Source organism: Chelonia mydas, chromosome 3 (assembly GCF_015237465.2).
Source record: "Chelonia mydas isolate rCheMyd1 chromosome 3, rCheMyd1.pri.v2, whole genome shotgun sequence".
Taxonomy (NCBI): domain Eukaryota; kingdom Metazoa; phylum Chordata; order Testudines; family Cheloniidae; genus Chelonia; species Chelonia mydas.
This window is the reverse complement of record NC_057851.1, coordinates 135,790,178-135,814,205: the sequence shown is the minus strand read 5'-3', so window position 1 is coordinate 135,814,205 and position 24,028 is coordinate 135,790,178. Positions and strand designations below refer to the sequence as shown.

The window sequence follows — 24,028 nt, the reverse complement described above, 5'->3', positions numbered from 1 at the left end:
CCAGTCTTTGTATCCAAAGTAAATTCAGTATTTCATTTTGCACAGGAAATGATCATACCCTCCTTTTGCCCCAAAACATCAGATTTGAAAGGGAGACTTTAGTATATTCTCAGTGACACACAGGCTTTATTGATTTCATATTGAGCATTCCAAGCCCTTTAGAAAAAATCAAAGGTTCTTTTTAGTCTTGTGCCATTCAGTATCAAAAGAAAAGAAGATGTTTAAGTTCTTCATATTAGGATGGATTCATCTGGCCATATCAGAATCTTAAAGAGCAAGGTCCTTATCTCCATCATTTAATCTCAACGCCCATTTCCTTAGAGCTATGGTGACTTGTAGACCAAGTGTTCTTATGATCTGTAAGAGGAAATGTATGAAATTGCAACATAGCCCTTGTCGGCCACCTTCACCAAACTCTCTAAAAATTGGACATCCTATCTTCCACAGCTGCTGCCTTCAGATGAAGGGTGCTCTAGACCAGGGATCTCAAACTCGAATCACCACGAGGGCCACATGGGCCGCATCACTGACACCCCCCCGCCCCCCACTCCACCCCTTCCATAAGGCCCCGCCCCATCCCACCTCTCTCCCCCCCTTCTCTGCACCTATTCCAACCCCTTCTCCAAATACCCGCCCCTGCTCCGCCTCTTCTCCACCTCCTCCTCTGAGCGCGCAGCTCCCCGCTCCTCCCTGCTCCCTCCTGGAAAGCACTAAGCTCCACCAAACAGCTGTTGGGCGGCTGGAAGTGCCTGGAGGGAGGGGGAGTGAACGGGAGGGGAGCTTGGCGGCCCGCAGGAAATAACTCCGGGGGGGGCTGGGGCGCAGGGAGCTTGGCGGGCCACAGGAAATAACCCCGTGAGCCGCGTGTTTGAGACCCCTGCTGTAGACGGTGCTTCCTTGGTGAGGAGAAATTCATAGCTAACAAATAGTTTGGTACTGGTTGTTTCTGCATTCCAGTTTCTCAAGTTCAGCCTTCTTAATACTTGCATTAAAATCATCTAAACATAGGAATGACCATACTGGATCAGACCAGTGGTCCAACTAGCCCAGTATCCTGTCTTCTTACAGTGGCCATTGCCAGACACTTCAGAGTGAATGAACAGAACAGGGCAATCATCAAGTGATCCATCCCCTGTTCTCCAGTCCCAGCATCTGGCAGTCATAGGTCTGGGGACACTCAGACCGTCTTGGCTAATAGCCACTGGTGGACCTATTCGCCATGAACTTATCTAATGCTTTTTTGAACCGACTTATACTTTTGGCCTTCACAAAATCCTCTGGCAACCAGTTCCACTGGTTGACTGTGGGTTGTGTGAAGAAGTACTTCCTTATGTTTGATTTAAACCTGCTGCCTATTAATTTCATTGGGTGGCCCCTAGTTCTTGTGTTATGTGAAGGGGTATATAACACTTCCTTTTTCACTTTCTCCACACCATTCATTATTTTATAGATCTCTATCCTATCTCCCCTTAGTTGTCTTTTCTAAGTTGAAGAGTCCTAGTGTTTTAAATCTCTCCTCATATGGAAGCTATTCCATGCCCATAATCATTTTTGTTCCCCTTTTCTATACCTTTTCTTACCTGTGGACCTTGATGTGATGGAGAATAGGACAATTTGTTTCTGACTGGACAGTCTCTACGTAAAAGAATAAACGGACACAAATCAGATGTCAAGAATTATAACATTCATAAACCAGTCGGAGAACACTTCAGTCTCTCTGGTCACGCGATTACAGACATGAAAGTTGCGATATTACAACAAAAAAACTTCAAATCCAGACTCCAGCGAGAGACTGTCGAATTGGAATTCATTTGCAAATTGGATACAGTTAACTTAGGCTTGAATAGAGACTGGGAGTGGCTAAGTCATTATGCAAGGTAACCTATTTCCCCTTGTTTTTTCCTACCCACCCCGCCCCCCCTCAGACGTTCTTGTTAAACCCTGGATTTGTGCTGGAAATGGCCCACCTTGATTATCATACACATTGTAAGGAGAATGGTCACTTTAGATAAGCTATTACCAGCAGGAGAGTGGGGTGGGGGGAAGTATTTTTTCATGCTTTGGGTGTATAAAAAGATCTTCTACACTTTCCACAGTATGCATCTGATGAAGTGAGCTGTAGCTCACGAAAGCTTATGCTCAGATAAATTGGTTAGTCTCTAAGGTGCCACAAGTACTCCTTTTCTTTTTTCAGAAATTTTCCGTTCTTCAAATGGCAAGGCCCACAGATCTAACGCATATAGGGCCTAGGTTCTGTTGACTAATTACATTAGTTTGGAGTCCTATATGTGCTGTAGTGGGTTTTTAGATACGTATATTATAGCTCCTATAATGTGTAATAATTAGTTCTGGTCAGTGGTATTTTTCTGGCTGTGGAAAACATCTCAAACAGGTGGGCTGTTCAGATTGGAGTGGCTTCCCTTTCCTGCCAAGGATGGACAGATCTGCTTCTCCCTCCCTTGTGCCATGCAGACTGAAGAACTGTTATCATGGGTTTGTGGACTGTGATACTTGGAGAGGACATTTTTGGTAAACAAGATACATTTTTCTTTTTTGGAGGGGAATCATTTGGATAACCTTAACATCAATTATTGTTGATTAAGACAGGTTTCAGAGTAGCAGCCGTGTTAGTCTGTATCTGCAAAAAGAAAAGGAGGACTTGTGGCACCTTAGAGACTAACAAATTTATTTGAGCATAAGCTTTTGTGAACTACAGCTCACTTCATCGGATGCATTGAGTGGAGTGTCTTTAAGAATAGAGGAAGATACATTTTTGCCTAATAAAGAATCTGGTAATACATTTTAAGAAAAGAATGAATGTAAAATTCAGGGACATTTTTAGTGTCTGAAAAACTTGAATCCTCTGCCATTGGTCTGTGGTTAAATAAATTAGAACTATTTCATAAAACAGATTTTATTTGCCTTACAGCCATCTACCAGAAACAGAAATATACTTGGAGAAAAAATGCATTATGTGGCTGCATAACATAAAAAGAAGTTTTGAGAGTTTGAGTGAGGATTAGGTAAACAGACTGCCCTCAGAGTAGCATCTGACATTAACCATAAACATAAAAATTACATGAAAGAGTTAAAATCATAATGCAAGTTGCTGTCACACAGTAAATTGGCAAAGGAATATAATTTTTCTGTTCACTACTTTATTAGTGGAGGAGTTTGAATTAACCCCCCCCCCCCCCAAAAAAAAAAAAAAAAAAAGTCCAAAAAAGTGAATGAAAACAGCATCTAGATTTACAGCACCTGGTAAGCTTTAATAATTGGTCTAATGGCCTCTGATTGGAAAGTTCCTGAAATGCTGCAGGTTTGCAACCTCAAGCAATGTATCATATTCATTCTTAATAAAAGTAGAGTAAGTTACTTGTCATAGATTCCTGCTTGGCAGATGGACAGTGAGAGAATTGTTAATACCATCTTGGTCAAGTTCGCATTGACTGCAACATGTCATGTGATGGCTTTTCATTGTTCTTGTGATGTGAGATGATAGTTTCAGTCCAGTTCTTATTGTCCATATGATAAAACATTAGGATTGGCTGTAACTTGCATCTTTTTTTTAGTTGTCTAAGCAGAAAAGACAAAGTTTGAGGGCAGTCTCTTCAGGTGGAGACTCATACTCATTGGTGCAGTGGTGTTGGCAAGTTTGCAGTGCCATTATTTAAGCTGTACCTGTTCTGTGTTTAAAAAGATGATTTCAATCTCCAGGGCAACTTTCACAAACTCTCAGTTCTGTTCAGTACTATGTTAATGTGCATTAGGGAACTTTTAGTTCATACCAGGAGGATCTACATAGGCCAGTTAGTCCACAACCTGCTTTAAAAATCACGCTCCTTTAGTGCGCATTTGTCAAGGCTGATTCCTCACTCTGACACTTAGAGTGCAGAAGGTGGGGGGCGTACCAGGATTCTAAAAATTAATACTGGCCACTCTAGGCTTGTATTAAACTCCCAAGGTTACAGCATCTCTCTGACCTTGAATGGGTAGATGCTTCCACCACACAAATGCAAAAAAACCCCTTTGAACCTAGGAAGGAGCACTTGGGAATTCCACCCTGTGGGGTACCCTCGAGCCCTTTCACACCCCTTCTGGGGAAGAGCTGAGAAAGAAAAGAGTGGGAGTGTCCGGAGAGAGGGGACAGAGCAGACAGACAAAGGGAAAGTTTTTTCCCAATTTAAAAAAGTTCTGGCCCTCCAGTTGACTCTTTTGGTCAGGTGTTCACTCCTTTCCTTTTACCTCTGGGTTTTTTTTTAACCCTTTACAGGTAAATCAAGTTGAGAACAGCTGCTAACAGGGATTTTGTAGCTAACTGGCTAGCCGTGTGTCCATAAAAGGGAGCTACCCCCCACCCCTGCTTCATTTATCACAGCATTGTTGCACTGTGTAGACAAGCCCTTTGTTTCCCAGACCTGTTGGCAGTCTTTCTGTGCTTTTATTCCTAATATCTTCCAAAATTTTCAAAAACACAGCAGTAAAATATTCTATCTGTAACCTGCACAGTGAATGCTTTCTATCTACAGTATGGTGACTGAAGGGAAATGCTGAGGGAGCAGAACCTGCATTTTTTAGTGCAAGGCCCTCATTTCTGACAAGGCAAGGTATATTTACATTGATAAGGCTTTGATTCATCATACCTTTTTGGGCAGGAGTCTAAATAGTAATACCCTAAGTTTTGTTCATCATATCTTTTCTGTCACAGGACAAAGTTTTTAAGTGGTGTTACTTTTCTCAGGATGATTTAGAGGAAACATGGGGGTCTGCTTAAAATGGCTTGAAGTTAGCTTAAACCTCTCCCCTTTGTCCCACAGCTACAGTATTTAGTTTAAAAATTTAAAGACAGTGGGAAGACACATCTAAATTCTTCTGTCATAGTGTTCAGGGTGCAATCCAGACCAGTGAGTGGTTGTCACCTCTTACCCTATAACTTTACCTGAGTTCCTCACAAAGCTTTGCTACTGTAACTTCCTGCCTGGAATGTTCAGTCAGCAACAAGCATGCAGGCCACACCGAGTGTCCGTGTACACTGGCAGCCCTGGTCTAGCAATTCCAACTCCACCAACCTGTCATCAGCCTTAGTTATTACAACCAGCAAGCCTGAGTTACAACCCCAGCACACTCCCAGTCCTGAATTTTCCCAAAACTATGTTCTCTTGAATGTCTGTTCTTCTCTTGGACAGTTAAGAGAAATAATAACGTTCATTTGTTCCTCCAAAGACACAAAAGCACATCACAGTTTATAACCTTAACTGGGGTACACCCTTCCATTTAAACACAGTACTGAGTTGGTTTATATTAACTGTAAAACAAGTTTATTAGCAAAAGAAGATAGGCTTTTAAGTGAATTCAAGTATGAGAGAACTTTAGAAAGGGTTATAAGCAAATAAAAGTGAAAGCATGCATCTAAAAGTCTAAAACTTGACCAAAGCCTGTACCTTCCTAGATTAAGATGGTTTCTCACCAGTCATTGTATTTCCCACACATGGCTGACTTTCCCTTAGTCAGGACCTTCCATGGAAGTACAAGATGCTGGCTTTCTTTGTCTTTCCAAGTGAAAGATCTTTGCCTAAGCAGGTTTCTCACTGTATTCGATTTCCAGTAACTTCTGCCCGCTCTTGGTTAAAGGACCCATTTTTCTCAGCTTTGAAGAGCTCTGGCCTCTTTTATCTGTCTAATGATGGATGTCAAAGATGTCTTCTGTCTTTTCTTATATTTTCCAAAGTTCAGTTACTTTAGTTCAAGAGACAGGATGACCTCATGCCGTCTTTTCCCTTCGTGTGGGCTTCCCATCCTGCTGTATGTAAATGGGGCTTTCATTGTTTTGATTCCACCATGTTTAATTTACATAAGAGACAGATAAATAGCTTCCTTCTCTCCTGTCTGGGAGGGAACCTGTTTGTCCCTGTTTGGCCACAGACTTTAAAGCCTAATATCATTAAGTATCCATATTTCCTCATATTGTGTTAATCTGTACATTTCACCATGATATTAGTCACCAGTGTGTCATTAGCTTTCAGAAAAGACCTCACTCTATATACTTTTATAATACAGTAATATTGTATACAATCAGTTGTGTCAGTTGCTTATCACTTGAGGTTCAGCCCCCTTTCCCTTTATAGACCAGTAAACCTTTGCAATGTATTCTTTGAAAAGTAAACTCAGATAAAACTCCTTAAAAATAAACTCCTCTCTCCTGCTGGGTGTAGAGGACATGCTGTCTCCTCCCCCACTTGTTTGCTTGATAACTTTGTTTACCTGATATGTAAAATTGGACCTTCATTGTCTCTGCCTGATGATTAGGCTGGTCAGAGAAGCAAATAATCATTCCTTTATCTACGGCAGACCTGTTTACCATCTCTTCCTGACATATTTGGATTAAACACACTTTGATAATAATTCCAGCATACATCCATAACTCTTAATACACAACATGTTCATACTGCACAAAAGAATATTGATGTTAAATTAGTTATTCGTTTTCAAATGATACCTCACGAGTTACATTCTGTACAAAGATTATTAGAACTGTGTGAAGGCTGTGAATACAAGGGTGCTTAAAGTCACACCCTCCTTTTAAGACTTCATCAAAGGAGCTTTGGAGTTACAAGAAAAAAAAGGGGGTGGGCTGGCTTCGTGCCCAGAAAAATTGCCCAGTTAGAAAGAAGTCCATATTAAATTTGTCAAATGTATGAAGAGGAATCCAGTAAACCTCCTAAATAAATATGGGGGATCGGAGTGGGGAAATCCTGTATCTGTAAATAAATATTATGAGATCTCATTTCAATAAACTATAAAGGAGAACTCAACCAAAACCTTGATAACTATAAATAGAGAAAAGAAAGTGTGACAGGGTTGGCTTAGCCCAAGAGATCACATCTGCCACTTAATTTCCTACTTCTTGGATACCTGCTGAATTCATGTACAGATCTGTACGTTTCAAACAACATCCCTTCACTTATGGTCTACTTTATTACACACACACAAGAAGTATAGAAGTAGTGCTTCCCTTGTGCAGCAGGGAGTTCAGAATGAGCACTCTAGTTGCGACGATGGGTTGGCTTTGTCTGGGCCAGTGGGGGAAAGAAAGCCATGGTGCTCCTGTAATGTTTGCTTGTCCCCCATGCCCACCATTACGGGACACCAGCTTCCTTGTGATCTTGAAGATAGGGTAATTGGGGGAAGAAGGTCTTCCCAGCTGATAGACTGGACTGAAGGTTGCAATAGAAGCCCATTGAACCCTGTGCACTGAATGAGAGGGCTTATAAGCCCTTTCCTGTGCCCAGGGCACTATTTTGCACCCGGGAACAACAGCTCCCTCCTTCCACTCCTTAGAATTAGAGCAGGACCAGGATTTTGGACCTTGCTGAAGGCATCATACCAGTTGACTTTTAAGGCTTGGAAGGAATTTTTCCCTTATTGCCAGATTGGCCTGGACCAGCTGGTTGATGTTTTTGTTTTGTTTTGCTTTCCCCTTAGCTGCTTGGGGAGGGTAGGAAGGTTAGGTTAAATTATAAACACTTCGGGACACTACACTTTGTTGTAGTGATGCTGTGTGCTGCATTGGTCTCAGGATCAGGTTAAAAGCTGAGAAAGAGAGAGGATAGGAAGAATATGAGGGTCAGAAAGGAATACAAGAAGGAAGGGAAGACAGAGTAATCAGGCTTGGGTCTTCATTGGTGCAGCGGTGATGGCCTGACATTTCAATATGTTGAACTTCAGGGCTCATGAACAAGGGACAGTCTTTAGAATGAAGCAGAGACCTGTCTGCCTTTCCCTCAGAAGTCTGTTCCCCATTTGTTCCCTCCCCCAAATATTCCTTTTTAAGGAGCCCAAAAGTGGGAGATGAATTATTATTCTATTCACTAATTAGGCCTAATTTTTGACACACCAGTTTTGTTTGCCATGTTGTCGTAGCTGTGTTGGTCCCAGGATATCAGAGAGAGAAAGTGAGTGAGGTAATATCTTTTATTGGGCCAGCTTCTGTTTGTGGAAGATACAAGCTTTCTGATTCCATTCTCCTCTTGTTTATCAGGCATGATTTCAACACAGTCCTTTGGCTGTATTCGTAGACCTTGTTTTTGGACTAATTTAGTCTCTGTCTGTATTTTGTACTTTTTCCTTTCAGCATTCATTATTTTAGGTGACTGTAACACTTTATAAAACTCTCACCTGCTTTTCCACAGTTGAGCTCACAGCTGGACCTGCTAGGCCTCAGTTATTACAACAGGTCCAGTTCCCTGATTAACTGGAAGTGGGATTATCGGAAGGCATCCCTTCAACAATGTGGGTGATGGGTTGGGGCTCGTATTGTCTTGTATGAAGGGAAGCCAGTAGCATCACAGCCTTGGTGTTGCAACCTAGTTAAAGATTTGGATGGGGTTCAGGTTAAGGGCAGCCTTTTCTTGGTTGATATGGATTGTGTAAGTATGATCACACTGCATTGGATGAGTTATTGTCGGATAGTTTTCGGAATGTGTTAAATTAATAACGTTGTGGCCTTGTTAAACCACCTTCCTGGTGCATTATTTTTATTTTTGGTGTCTGGGACAAAAAGCCCATGCCTTGTGCTGTTCGTCCTCTTGCAGCAGGGTCTCACAGCGTCTTCTGGGCTCTGTAATCTGTCAGTCCTCTGTTTGGCTCAATACTCCTATCAAGCTTGGCTTGTTTAGCCTAACCAAAAGAAGGCTGAGGGGAGATATGATTGCTCTGTATAAATAGGTCAGAGGGATAAATACCAGAAAGGGAGAGGAGTTACTTAAGTTAAGCGCCATTTGTTCGTGTGTTCACATTGGATATAAAGCGGCCATCAACATATTTAGGCTTGAAATTAGACTGACAGTTAGAAGTTTTAGAGGAACGGCCTTCCAAGTGGAGCAGTGGGTGGCAAAAAACCTAACTGGCTTCAAGACTGAGCTTGATAAGTTTATGGAGGGGAAGCATGCTGGTAATATGTGAGGAGAAAAAGCTGCCACTCACCTCCAACCAAGGAACCCAGATGTTTAGCTGAGCACTAACTGTTTCTTGCCAGGGAAGGACAAGGTGGCCTGAGTAGAAGTGATCCAGGAACACACGTGCAATCATGGCAGCATAAGGCAATGCTACTCCCAGAATGGTGAGGAGAGAGGATATTGCTGCCGAGCACTGCAGTTCATAGTGGGAGGGAAGAAAGGTGAGGAGGATTTGGGCTAGGTGGTAGGGATTCACCAGACCTCATCCACAGCTTTTAGTGGCGACAGCATAGGGCAAAGTTGGAAAATTGCTGGCCTTCATCCCATAAAACTCTTTATGGGCAACACTTGCACCAGGTGGATCAATCCCATTCATTGATTCGGACCTCCCTTACTAATGAGGACGCTGAACACCACCACCCTTGCCCCCACAAAGGCACTCTGGTTGTAAGGGCCAGTGTGTCTTAAACCAAACAAGCCTGTGTTTTGTTTAGAGGCCAGTTTAGAAGACCATGGATTTATAGGACTTTTTCCTTCTGTTAGTCCCCATGCTCTGAGACATAGGCCTACACAGAAAGTTATACCAGTTTAACTAAAGGTGTTTTTTTTTAAGAACTGATTTAAACTGCTGGAAAACCCTTTGTGGATATACTTAATTTTATGTAAACCTGGTATATGTTGGTTTAGCTTGCACTGGTAAATTTACAGGTGCAAGCTAAACAGTTTTAAAACAATGGAACTATATTCATACAGGGTTTTGCATTGATTTAACTAAAATCAGTTTAATAATGATTTTTGTTAAACCAGTGCAACTTCAGTGTGTAGGCAAGGTCCTAAATTCTCATTTTATATTAGAGAAGACTCTGATTTTTAGAAAACCACTGCTTTCCGTACAAAACAAGGCACTCTGGTAGTCCTGTATGATGGGGTACACACATCATGATATCAAAAAGTTTTACTTTACCACTATGCTGACAGGAAGAAAGAGGAGAGAGAAGTGCCTGCCTAGCAAAGAGAGAATGGGAAGATGCTTTATTCACAGAATATCAGTGGCTTATCATTATTAACAGATACACTGTTGTGTAAACAAAAATGAGAGCTTATTGTCATGTCACTTTGTGTAAACTACTGCATCCCTTGGCCACCATAAGTGCTTTGTGCTCTTTCAGGGACCCACTGATAAAAATTACCTTTCGCACGTGCAATGAATATGTGAGTAATCACACAGCATGTTCATAACTAGATATCCTTGAAAACTGGCTCTCTGCCTTCATCCTCTGTTTTATCTAAAGAGTAATTGGGGAGAAATGTATCCCTTCACAGAAACCTTTGAGTTTTGGCCAAAAGTGAGAGCAAGTGGAATTTGCCTTTGATACCTTGAAAGATTGTGCTTGCAAGGCACTCTTCAGTGGAGCTGTCTTTTTCTTGTCTTTAAAAGAGATGGTTAAGGTGAAGATATGTTCTAATAATGAGAGTTTCAGATACCTTTTAATGACAGTTTTCCCTCTAATTAATGCAGAAGGATTAGGGATTAATTCTGAAAGTGCTTACTACCTTCTAAATAGAGAAGTGGTGTTGCTTTTCTTAAATTTTAAACTTAAGAGTTGGTCAGAGGGTAGTTTTAATCATGTATATGATTTTAAGATATTGAAAAGAAGAGAAACTAAAGGTTCCAGCAGTGAACTTTTTGTCGTCTTTTGAATTCACAAGAAAAGGAATAAGGTGATTTTTATTTATTTATTATTTTTTTTTAAAGCAACAGAATTAATTTAGGTCTAAGGGAACTGATTAGACATGCTGTTATATGCTAGCAATTCCATAGGTAAGGTTGCAACAAACTTTGAAGACCAATTTTCAAATCTCTCGAAAATGCACTTGAATAATTAGATCAGCTGTAAAACTGGCATACCTGTTCAGAGACTGGGATAACATTTGTGGTACAAATTTGGAATCGTTTTGTCAATACATTCCTAAAATACAAGCCCACTCAAAATTACCTTTCTTAACAAAATTTTTGAGGGGAAAAATGATGGGCAAGGGAGACATTAGACTGATATTTTTGAAATATTTCCATTGTGATCTAGTGGCAGCAAGAACAAAGTTCTGTAACTTAAAATTAAAAAGTTTTTAGTTTGCCTTTGGCTTTGTAAAGTGAGCCACTGTCTAGTTGTGAGTCAGCATAGCTCCTACCTTAAGGAAATACCTGATATGTTGCTTGATCTTCTGTTGTGCCTGTGCAGCTGAAACAAGAAGAGAAAGCAAAATATATCCGGTATGATGATTACTTTCCATATTAGTTTTGCTGCAAAGGCCACACTGAGGATCCTATTGGTGTGTATAAATAGGAGTCCTAAACTGGACTGGTGATAGAAAGATGCTGTGATGTTCCCGTTCCCTATTGCTTACCCTCAGAGGAACATTTAAGGTCATGTTTGGGAAATACTCTACTGTGCAGTTTTTTGTTTTCATCAGTTTGTCATTTCTTGTTTCTTGTAAAAACATTTTTTCCCAGGGATATACATTGAGACCTTAATTGAGCATTCTCTAGTTTGGGGTTTTTAGGTCCCATTTTCCAGAAAGGTATTGCAGTGTTGCCAACTCTCATGACTTTTTTTTTTTTTTTTTTGCATGTCTCATGATATTTGGTGTTTTTTCCCAAAGCCTGAGCCCTGGAGTCATGTGAATACCTGAGAATGCCAGCTTTAATTTAAAAAAATTCAAGCCCTCTTTGTTGCTGAAAAATCTCAAAAACGTGAGATATATAAAACCAAGAAAGCATATAAAAAGAACATAAGATGTTTTAATCTTCTCATTTTTTTTAGCGCAAATGGGGGTTTGACTCATGATTTTTTAATACTGGGGTGGCAACATAGTGACAAAAAAAAGCCATTACTGGTATTTGTAGTATACAGCAGCAACCTTTAGTCCAGTTTAATAAAGTTTTTTGTAAGTGAGTATGTATTCACTGAGGGATGTATTTGGGCAAGCGAATATAGTGCTCAGTCTGTAAGGCTTTTATATCTGGAACCCACTGAGACCAGCACATTACACTGAGAGAGCATCTAACTAGTGAGGTGCTAAAACCTCCAGCCATGTCACTGGTTGACCAGGCTGATAACACGGCCCTCAAAGATCTGCTTCAGCACCAAAGCCAACTAAATGGTGTAAGCCTCATGACCGAACTTCCAAGTCAGCACCACCTTTGGCACTGACAACCAAGAAAGGCTCTAGCACTGGATCTTCAAAACCCTTACCTCAATTGCCATTTTCCACACCTTTGCAGGCTCAAGAATCCTTCTTGGTACCAAAAATAATTAGCAACAGCTTCTCAAGGCTCACAGTGCCCCACGTTCACTATACTCAAAGGGATGTGGCACCATGTATTTCTCACTCCTCATTGGCATTGGGCAGTCCAGCATTGGATCATTGAAGAGAAGAGTCACGCATCAACTTGAATAAGACAATCAGGTAAGAAAAGACTTAACTTCCCAGGAAGGCACCTTGACCCTCCGAAGCACCTGGGCAACGCAAGAGAGCTCATTGTCCAGTGCTCATCCCATTTATGTCTTTGGCATTGCCAAGACAAGAGGATCCTCCACTACATTGGACCCTGGAGTCTCTGCTTTTGGCACCAAACCTTGCCTCTGATTTGCAGGATCCATTTGCAACCCTTTTTGAAGAAAGGGTGGGTGGGAACCTTTTTGGTCCACCCCAACTTTACTATCTCATCCCACTGACATCTCTTTGTCCCTGTAACCAAATAGATACTCCACACAACTTTGTACAATGCATGTTGTGGCCTGCACTACAGGACACATTAAGGGTCATGGTTGATCTACTTGGTTGAGATACTTGGATCTATCATGGTTGGCCCCAGCGTACTTGCCACTCCTGGGTCCATTGACTTTGCTTTCAGCATCACAGTCTTATCCTCTGGCACCACTGCCATAATGTCCAATCCCACTGGCACCATACTTGGCCCTGTTGGCATCCTGCCTGGCCCCCCAATACCAATGCTTGCTCCTTTGACCTTGGCTCTGCCTACACTGCCACCTATGCAATCAGTGTTTCCACCTAAAGCACTGGTACTGCCGATACTCCCATCCTCATTGGCTGTGCCACCTGCTTTGCCACCATACTGACCGTCTCAAAAAATAAGAAGACTCACAATCTCAGATACACTTGGGATGTGTTTACACAGACATAGATGATGGTGTCGACGACATCTCAGTGGATGACATCCGAGTCTATGGAATGTCACCAGATGAGAACATTGTGACTTCAGTTGTTTCCTCACCACATCAACAATTCCAGGAACTGTTGAACAGGATGGTTTTCCCACTCTATCAGCGTGCTACTGAGACTCCAGTTGAAAATTGGGGTCCTTTATTTGACATCCTTCAGTTGAAACCAAAGGGTAGTATTTCCTGGCCTATCCATAGAGGCTGCTTGATCCAGCTAGAGAGAGATCTGGGTCCTTATCGCCAGCAGTCTCTTACAGGGGTAACAGGATGTATCTAATCCCTACACAGGACTTTTTTTTTTTTTTTTAACTTCATCTAACATCTTAGTGCTCAATCTCTAGTGTATACAGTAGCTGTGGAAAAAATCAAAGAGCATGACACCTCTCAAGTAGACTGTGGAGAAAGAGGGATGCAGACTGGAATGAGAAATACCTGTTGTTCTGCATATGCAGTTCTTCCCTTTGTCCTTTTGATTGTTCTGGAATGCAGCCACTCCACCGGGATTGAAGCCATACTCATTGCATCACAGTTATGCTGGGCTGATCATGTGTTGAGGATGGATAGTACCAGAATGCCAAAGCAGTTGCTGTATGGCAAACTGAAAGTGGGTAACTGTGCATGAGGCGGTGAGAAGAAACAATTCAAGGACTCACTGAAGCATGAGTTGAAGCAGTGCAATATTGACTTTGACACCTGGGAGTCATCAGCATAGATAGATCATACTAGTGAGCAGCAGACACTGTGGGGTTACTCAGTTTGAGATTAATTCCCATGTGGATCTTGAGGCACAGAGGCTAAGTCATAAACAGTAGCAGATTCTGCGGGCACAGACTGTAATCCCTTCCTCAATATCAAGCTACATGTGCCTTCCATGAGGAAAGGACTACCATTTGCAGATTGGTGGTTTTTGTCCACAGTTGTTCTCACGAGATATAATATCTTTATCAGCATAATTTCTGTTGTATGCAGAACAACAACAACAAAAATAATTAATTGCACCAAGGGTATTCAACAGAATGCTGGATTTAACAGCAGCACATCTAAAAAGACCCAAAGGGTGAAACTTTGGACAACTGTCTCCTTAATGCCAGTTCACTTAATTCAATAAGTCTAATGTGCTACTTGTTTCACAAGCTAGAGCTGGAAATCATGTCAAATCCCATGTTACAAGATAACATTTATAAGTGAGACACTGAACTTGATTGTAGGCTCAGCATTCCTGCCAAAGGAGCAATTTTTCCACATGCTGCAGTTCTGTACACCCGACACAATCAACCATGCCAAAGGACAGAGTTTTTCATGGGGCTTGTTTGTGACACTCCATACAAGACTCCCAATAAGACCTTTACAACACTTGCTGGCACATGTATACACCCCAAACATGGGCAGTCTACAGAGGCATGTGACCATCCCACCAGAGGTGCTACATAAATTCTCCTGGTTGAAGTACAGAGAATGGATTAGTAGGAGCACAGTTCAGCCCTTGGCTCAGGCAGTGGTGGTCTCAGCAGATGCATCCATGGTTGGCTAGGTAGCTCACTTTCAGGAGTCACAAATGCAGGGTTTGTTGAATTTGCAAGAATCCATACCTCATTTGGAGTCCACGAACTTTGGGTCATACACTGACGCTAAGATCATTCCTGCCCTTTGTCTCAGGGAAAATAGTTCAGATTCTAACCAATAACATTACTGACATGCATTATCTGAACAAACAAGGGGATGCTTATTCCCCCATATTTTGCCAGAAAGTGACGAAACTCTGGTACTGGGGTATTCACCATTATGTACATCCTGTAGTCCTACACTTGCCAAGAGTACAGAGTATCCAAGCAGACTGTCTGAGGATAGTGAAGCAAGGCCAACACAAATGGTCTTTGAATGAGGTGGTGGCTCAGCACTTGTTCAGCAGGTGAGGACTCCTGAAATAGGTCTGTTTGTCACTAGGGAGAACACTAAATGCAACCTACTGTGATCCAGTGGGCAGGGACAAGGCCTCACCAATACCGTTCTATTGCACTGATCCAGTGACTTTCCATATGCACTTCCGCCCATGCTCTTAATACTCAGGGTATACAGAAAATCCAAAGGGACAGGATAAAAGTTCTGTTGATAGCACCGGTGTGGCCAGGACAACACTGGTACACCAACTTGTTACCGCTCCTTTGGGAGCCCTCATACCACCTACTCCAATCTATAGACTTCCCTCCCAAGCAGCAGAGAAAATTCTCGTCTTAATTTTCCATCCTGGTACCTGGTCTGGATGATAGGCTTCTAATGGGTCCTCACCTAGTTGCAGTGCAAGAGTAATTGAGATCCTATTCTATCCAGAAAACCTGCAACACAATAGTGTTATGGACATCTTTATGCTCAACAGGTGATAAAGGCTTATGGCTGGAGTCTGCCCCCTATGGGTATGTCTATGCTGCAATAAAAAAAAAATCCCTGGCACCTAGTCTCAGGGCCCAGGTCAGCTGACTTGGGTTTGTGGGGCTTGGACTGCAGGACTAAAATAAAAGTGGAAACTCTCAGGCTGGAGCCCAGGCTCTGAGACTCATTCCCCTTGTGGGGTCACAGAGCCTGGGATCTAGCCTGAGCCCAGACATCTACACAACAATTTTATAGCCCTGCAAGCCCAAGTCAGCTGACAAAGGCCAGCTTTAGCCATGCTGAAGGTCTTTGATAGCCATGTAGAAATACTCTGTAGCTCCTGTCTTGAACTATATACTGTACCTAATGGAGGCTGGCCACTATTGCGTCCTAGAATATACACCAAACTGCTAATTCAGCCTGTCATCAAGGGTTTTTCCACACCACATCAACTAGATTTCTCAAGGGACAAATGCATGCCTTTCCATCTGATAAAGAACCTGCACCAGTGAGGGATTTAAATGTTGTCCATGGAAAGCTAATGCCTAATTGGCTATACCTCCTGGTTGGTTGGAAGAGTCAGCAGACTGACTCTTTAAGCCCAGCTGCAGCAGTTCAGCAGCTGCTCAAAGCATTCAATCATAGCTGTTTTAGCCTGTGCCTGCTTCTTCCCAGCCCTGCCCATGCCTTGTGTAACTCCTTGTGTAAAACCTCAAGATCCACATGGGAATTAATCTCAAACTGAGTAACCACATCACTGTGTAACTCCGGGTAACCTGGTTCTGACCCTGGGTTCTGACTCCTGATTCCAGCTCTGATGCTTGGCTCTGGAATCTAGCCTCTGACTTTGGTTCTGACCCTAGGTAGTGATGCCTGCTGTGACCACGAGACCCCACTGCCCACATCCTGGTCACTGCTCTAACCACTAGGCCTGACACCTGCTCCAACAACTAGACCTGACTGTCCAAGTTCTAGTCATTGACAGTCACCTCCTGCATTTGCTTGTGTTATGCTAAAGCAGATGTCCCTTCTATAGGAATTAGGGTCCATTCTACATGAGCCACAGCTTCCTCAGTGGCATATCTATGATAGATACTCACAATAGAGAGATGCAGAAAGGCACATAAAAGTTCAGTTCATACCCATGTTAAATATTATGCTTCTTGTACCCATCCATACCCTTAAGCCTCTAAACTTTGCCTCTTTTTCAGATGCCATGTTCAAGCAGGGAGTGCTTGCTGTCCTCTACAAGTGGTACAGCTTGCTACCTTCTCTCAGGTGGGAATGCACAGAGGTCCTGGAAGAAGAAAGGAAGGAACTTACTGGTGGTAGTTGTTCTTCAGGAGTCTCCTCTGTGCGTTCACATTTTCCACTCATCTTCTCTTTTTCAGACTTCTTGTCACACTTTGGGACTCAGCGATTCAGGAGAATGAACTGAGATTGGTAGGGAGTCCACTCCCTTTATATATACTCAGACCTCAGCCATCAACATCACTTGGGGGCATTATACACCCCAACAGACACAGTTTTAGTAGAGATTCCTTGCCTCAACACCAGGGAGCACCATATGCCATACGCGGGGATGCACAGAGACATTTCTCAAAGAACAGCAGTTATCAGTACGTTTCTTTTATGGGTTTTCCCTTCCAGATTATATGCATTTGTACCTGACTCTGAGTACACTAAGGTTCTTCTTTGAGTGATGGCCCCTATTATATCTATGAGTACACTGTGCACAGGTAAACTATGGTAGTTCCTACTCAGGTCTAACGTGTATAGCTAACACTTGTATGTTAGGTAAGCTAAAGTACCAATTAATTTACCAGTATTGTAGGGGAAGTGGAGATGGACAACGAGAAAGGACATTTCTGCTAGCATAAACTATTTCTCCATTGTAGATATGAACATGGTATTAACATCAGCTACACATTACACACACACACACACACACACACACACACACACACACACACATTTAATACTTCTTTTTTGGGTGTTCGAGGGGGTGGGGAGGAGAGGAATTGTATTTCCTTCCAGCTGTACCTTATGGCACTAAAGTGCTGTAGAAAGGATTTGCTCTCAGTGGTCCACAATTAGTGTTCTACGGTCTGATTCTCTTTTGGGGATTTTTTCATATTAGCATGTGAATGCTAGGTATGCAATTGGTATGGTATCATTTAGCTTCGGCGAGTTGGGTTCCAATCTTGACATGGGTCACCAATTAAAATGGGTTGCTTGGTCTCATCCTTAAAGCTAATGGACATTTGTCTATCTCACATAACCTTCACCAGCTTGGCATACTGTAGTTTTCAATTTCTGCTGAAGAGGGGCCTATGGCTGAAATGGTTTGAGGATGGCATGTTAGGGTTGAGATGCATCAGAAGAGCTGTGGAGACTGTATTATATTTGGCTCAGGTTATTGCTATGAATACCTCAGTTTCATGAGCACTAAATTAACCAAGAAAATTGTCAGATTTATTTGTGTGTTTAATATAATCTTCTGCGCTCTCTCTCTCTTTTAAAAAAAAACCCCCCTACCACTAGCATGTGAAACACCAGTGTTTGCACCCTCCCTTATTACATGAGAGAATGCAATGATAAATCATCAGTGGGTGCCAGCACAGTACCTCCTGGGGGATCAGAAGTAATAGAATTTGGAGCATGACCAACTACATCAAGGCACTTTTTATTCTGTAGTGTGGAATATAATTAATTAACCTGTTTGTGTCTGCTATGCAATGACAGAGGTTACTTCTCTTGATCAATGAGTTGTAATGCCAGTCTCTGTACAATAATATTAATCATTACTTCATGTAGTTTCTTTCATATCATTCTGTAATCTTAGGAAATTACCTTTTGTGTTCAAGTTTCCCCACTCCGTAGCAGAAGTCATCTCTTGCATCTGAAGCTGGGAGCCTTCTGATCAAGTTAGCAAGAGTTCTATGGGGTGTGTGTGTGTGTGTGTGTGTGTGTGTGTGTGTGTTGCTTAATATGTGGTCAGTACTCTTGTCTAGCCACATCAACGATTTGTGTTGCTGTTGGAACCTTGCGTACATGAAATAATCATGATGACCGTTTAGTGTTCTTTTTAGCTTTTATGGTGAATGAATGTAATTGAGAAGAAAACTGGTGATTAAATGGTTAAAGTTACAGAATTCAGACTAAACTTTTTAATAAAATCTGAACAGATGATCTGCCTTTTTTTTTTTTTTTTTGAACTGGCAGGTTTCAGGCCCTCTAATTGGCTTCCCAGTTTTACAGAGTAATTACAGCTTCAAGCAAACTTTGTCATCTGTGGTTCAGAATGGTGTAAAGTAAACAGAACATTTTGAAATACAGCTTGTAGTTAGAGTTGCTCAGGAGAGTTTAACTAACCTATCTAATTTAGATAGCAGCATCATTTTATTTGAAAATGGTAGTTTACCTAATAATTCGGAAGGTTTCAAACATTTTGTAGCCACAATGAATAAAATTAACCTTTGGCATTTTACATCATCTTTTCATTTTAAGGAGATAAGTTCAATAATTCAGAAAGGTCCTTTGTATTTTTTAAACTCTTTTTATTTTTTCCCCATCTTAGATAAAGGATTAGAAATGGCCCGAAAAGGGACATTTTTTTTCTAAAACTGTATTGCCAATTTCTGTTGTTGATTTAGTATTGTATTCTTTTGAACATTAGTCTCAACCCAGATGTTGTATGCTACCTAGTATTAAAAGGTCAGAAAACTCTCATGGTTGATCTTGAATCCTAACTTCATTGAAGGATTTAGGATTAAAATTCGTAATTCTAAATTATAGATGGCTAGCATACAAGAACAAAAAGTTGAGTCTGTTTACTGGCTTATTCATCTTTTTGAATGATAATTTAGACTTCCAACTGTTTGAATTGAGATTCAGCCTTTTAATTACATTTGTTTATGTATAGTAGAAAATTTGAAGATGTTATGGCGGCTTGTTCTCTTCTCTTGGTAGTGACTCAACTGTTGCTTCAGCATCCTGAGCCAGCTCTTGGTAGCCAGCTTCACTTATTCCTCTGTGCTTTGTACTTCACTTTCCAAACTCTTTTTTCTTTGTAAATGTAATGCAGTTTTTCAGTAACTAGTAGAAAATAATTGTAATATTCTATATTATAGTACTTGCTCATTCATCTTTACACACATTTTTCATTAGCTGTCAGTGAAAGGAGAGATCAACAAATGAGCCCTTATTCATTTTCAAATCATAGTAGGAATTTTGCTTAACCAAATAAATGTGCATACAATAGCTTATGAGGTGTATGGGTGTGCCAGATGCCAGTAAACTTCAGTGCTTTCACCTGCTTGAGAAATATGGGTAAAACATCCGTTTTTGAAGTGTGGTGTTACTCTGCTTTTCTAAATCTGTTTTTCTTTTTGCATTGGAGACAAAAGATCACATTCATCTTGCCATGTGCAGATGGAAAAGGGTGCCTTTAGCTACAAGCACTACCTTGGCATCCTTGAGCAGTCCAAAATCTAACACCACCCTCAAGTTGCACACCTGTTTTACAAATGGAGATCACTCTATCTGTATGAGAGACACCAATACAAATTCCATCAACTCTTCTGGCAGTTTCCTCCAGCCCACAAATATTATCTCAGTTTTGCCTGCAACTAACTAGCTTTCATCCATGCCCCAAGTTCATCTAGGCATTGGGTAATTCATTCCATGGCTTTTTATAAATACTGGATGTGTATAAACTATGTATAATTTAACTAAACAATTTTATTTGCTGTTCCCATATTATAGGAGCAATACTTATAAGAAAAAAAATGTCCTTTATATCTTTCTAGAATGCCAGCTAATGAAAACAGAGCGACCAAAGCCAAATACATTTATTATTAGATGTCTTCAGTGGACAACTGTCATAGAGAGGACATTTCATGTAGACACTCCAGAAGAACGGTGAGGAATGTTATGTCTTCCAAATTCTTGGGCAGAAGTTTCAGCACATCTACCAGTATGGCACAAGTCTTGATTTTGATTACTACATAATCTGATTATTTGTGTGCGACTATTTTAAGAATTTATATATTAGCCTGTGTAAAATGTTCCTAGTTCATATCAAATATAAGATAAGAACTTTATATAACTGAAGGGAAGGAATGTGTTCAGCTTATCCAAATTTGTGTCATGATATCTCTCTGAAGTGTTTCATCTTCAGCAACATAAACCAAATATGAAACTCGTTTTTTTTCTCTCAGTAGCTCTGAATTTCTTTTCATTCCAGTATATCTTTTGTTTTGTCAGAAAATGCAATTTCCTATGACTACATCTTTAGTTATAATTACAATTCTTTGTTAGAGTGGATACTCTAGTATACACGTTTAAGTATAAGAATAAGAATTAACTCTTCATTTGCAAGACAAGTGTGTAGGAGACATGAGATGAAGTGCCATGTAAGTATCATTACTTAGCTGTATTGTGATCCTTGTTATCTCTTAGTGCCCACTTCCAGTTGAGATTAATACCATGGTTTGGCATTATGTTAAAAATTGCATAGCTACTAGCTTTCCTTTCGGTGGTGTTAATATTATATTAGTATAGATATATACACACATTTAAATGTAGTTAGATTGTTCTAAAAGCACAGCATTGCCTTATACTGTGCAATTCTTGTTTCTTAGTGATATTCCTTTAAAAAGCCCATCAAGAAACATAGACTGTATAGGGATTGCAGAATACTGTCTACTCTAAACGCTGAGCTATACTTTGACTCATTAAGATATTTAACGTGCTATTAAAGTATTTACAGAATCAAACACATTTAATTATTGTGATATAATCTACCATGCGCACACATCCTGTGCTGCTGGATCTAGAGCATATACCACTTGTCAGACTATGTAGTGTATGGGAGTAAACTGAAGCAAATTACTTCAGTAATTCCTTCATTATGTAACATAATAACTTTGCAGGTAAAATACTACTACTGTGTGTGCATTCATTAGAAAACATTTGGTTGCAGAAGGGGTCAAGCTGTGTTAGTTTTTATTAATAGGAATTTTGGCTTATTTTTGACAGGGAAGAATGGACAGAAGCTATCCAAGCTGTAGCAGACAGGCTTCAGAGGCAAGAAGAGGAGAGAATGAACTGTAGTCCAACATCACAGATAGACAATATAGGAGAAGAGGAGATGGATGCTTCCACAACCCATCATAAAAGAAAGGTAACAGGATACAGAGATGACTGATAAGATTCCATGATATGTAAATAGCTTGTGTATAGTTGTGCATTTCTATAGAAGCAATATGCAAAGACAATTATTTATAGAAAGTTTCAGTTGACCATAAAGCATGGAAGTATACATTTCTTTTATTAAAGCTGAACTCCTCTAATTTCGTTATTTTAATATAACTCACTCTTTGAGCCCACAGTTCACTCCTTCAGGCACCAAATCTTAACGGATATACACACTACTTACTTTTTCAGAGTCTGGTTTAAAAAATTGTCAACTAATTCATTATACATTTTCACATTTTAGTTTTTTGGCTCTTCTAGAAATTTGGAAATAGGAGTTGCCCTAAAGGAAAGCTATTTGCCTTTCTTATACAAATAGTCCTATTTAAATATATTTATTATTTGCATGAGAAAAGTAAGCAGGATTTGGCTTTTAATGACTTTGGTCTTCCGCAGAAAGCAAAATATCTGTGCTCTAGTTTTTAATAAGGCAAAACCAGGTTCTGCTATGTGCAGCTGTAACAATCTCTTCATCATACATCATCAGGAAGGTTTGAATCCTGAGCTTTTAGCATTGCAGCGCAGACTTCTACCAATTATGCTCCAGGACAAACTATGGTACATCTGTTAACAGGAAGAGTCCTATGTGAACCAGCCACTAGAGGTGGAGATATAACACAATGAAACAGTGGGTTACCTGTACATGATTTAGCACTCTTTTACAAACAGCATGCCCAAAAATATGGCAGGGCCTTTCTGGTAGGTAATGTGGCTAATTTGAAGGGATTTGGGTCTGCCTGGCTAGAGATCTGCGTACTATTCCCAATTTATGTAACTTATCAGTGAAGTATAAGACACTGCATATCAATAAGGGTTGTCAGCGGTACAGAATTATTAACACAACTTATAAGAAGTGCCTTTGGAACTCATGGTCTCCCTGTGTCACCGTTCAGTGTGTCTTTCCATAGGCCAAAAGGGGTGCGAGGGAGTAGGAGGAGGAAGATGAATTTTTTTTTCTGTGTCCTATCGAGGACTTGAGCTCTCTGTGAAATCTGAAGTGAGATGCCTGAAATGAGTGCATGTACAGTGCTACAGAATGTTGAGGGATTTTGGCAGCAAGTCTAAAGCAAGCTGTAAAAAGCTAACCTCAGATGGGAAATGGAGATTTTTGATACCTAATAACTCAGCTGTACCTGAATAGAGTTTTTTTGAGGCCAGTAAAGGGCACATCTGTGACGCTATGGCTATTTCCCTGCAAAAATTCAAAGAAGGTTTCAAGAATTTTTTTAAAATGGAAAATGTTAAGTAACCTTAATACAGGGTGTGTTGTCACTTTCCCTGTATGTCCACAGAGTCAGCAGCCAGCAGTCCTGAATACTATAATAATGTTAATCATTCAGAATATTTTTTCTTGCTTCTTTTATTAAAGTCTCTTTTCTGTAGGAGAAAAGATAATAATCACTGGTTAGAAATCAGTCTAGACATACGATTTTGTGAAGCTCTTATAGTTGTTGGTATACTCAGAACCACAATTTATAACCATATAATCCATCTACTCTGTCATTTCTTTTCTTTATAGATTTGTTTAACATCAGGGGTTTGTTGTACAATATGTCCTACACACAGTAGCTTTGTCACGTGATTCTACGTCTAAGCCCAATGAATGTTGCTTGTGCCTGCTCCATATGGTACACTTATGAGTAGATAATCAGATTAAGAAACAAATACACAGAAATGGGACTGCTCTGCTCTAGAAATGTAGTAAATTGAGTCTGTAAATAAAATGATCTTTAGAGTACATGATTTAATTTTGATAGACGTGGCTCCATCATCTTCAGTCTGGGTATTTCTGTAAATCAAAGGTGGTGCTTTTCATAAATAACTTTAAAAATCTTAATGGATATTGTAGCTATAAAATGCTAATGCCATCACTAGAATCCTGAAATACATTATGCCAGATTAGTATCTGAAGATTGTTTTTATTCCTCTCTGCACTTGTTCCTTATGGGCAGGATCTTGCTCTCATTGAAATCAATGGCAAAACTCCTGTTGATTTAAATAGGAACAGAATCAGTCCCTTTATGCACAGAGTATGTTCTTATGAGTTTTTCACAACTTGTTGTAAAGCCTGTTCTCTTTCTCATCCTTCAAATAAAACACCAGAAGTGGAGTCAATCAGCTCTATACAAGGATTAACTATGTGAACTTTTCTTAGTTATTTTGGCTTCCAACAACAGAAGCATGGAACCTGCAACTCTGCTCTCT

The 24,028-nt window shown here is 40.5% G+C and overlaps 1 protein-coding gene across 17 annotated transcripts in view; it reads left to right on the top strand.

The window, feature by feature from the left end:
• AKT3 (AKT serine/threonine kinase 3) overlaps positions 1-24,028 on the top strand; it is a 261,533-nt gene that overhangs the window by 132,413 nt on the left and 105,092 nt on the right. For 10 of the 17 annotated variants that reach the window (XM_043543356.1, XM_043543358.1, XM_043543354.1 and 7 more), the window contains 2 exons: positions 20,377-20,488; positions 21,608-21,752. In XM_043543356.1, the coding sequence (XP_043399291.1) occupies positions 20,377-20,488; positions 21,608-21,752 (257 nt within the window). Of the gene's footprint in view, positions 1-12,237; positions 12,423-16,956; positions 17,185-20,376; positions 20,489-21,607; positions 21,753-24,028 lie in introns of all 17 variants that reach the window. The other 7 variants (XM_043543363.1, XM_043543367.1, XM_043543361.1 and 4 more) reach the window with 3 other exon arrangements.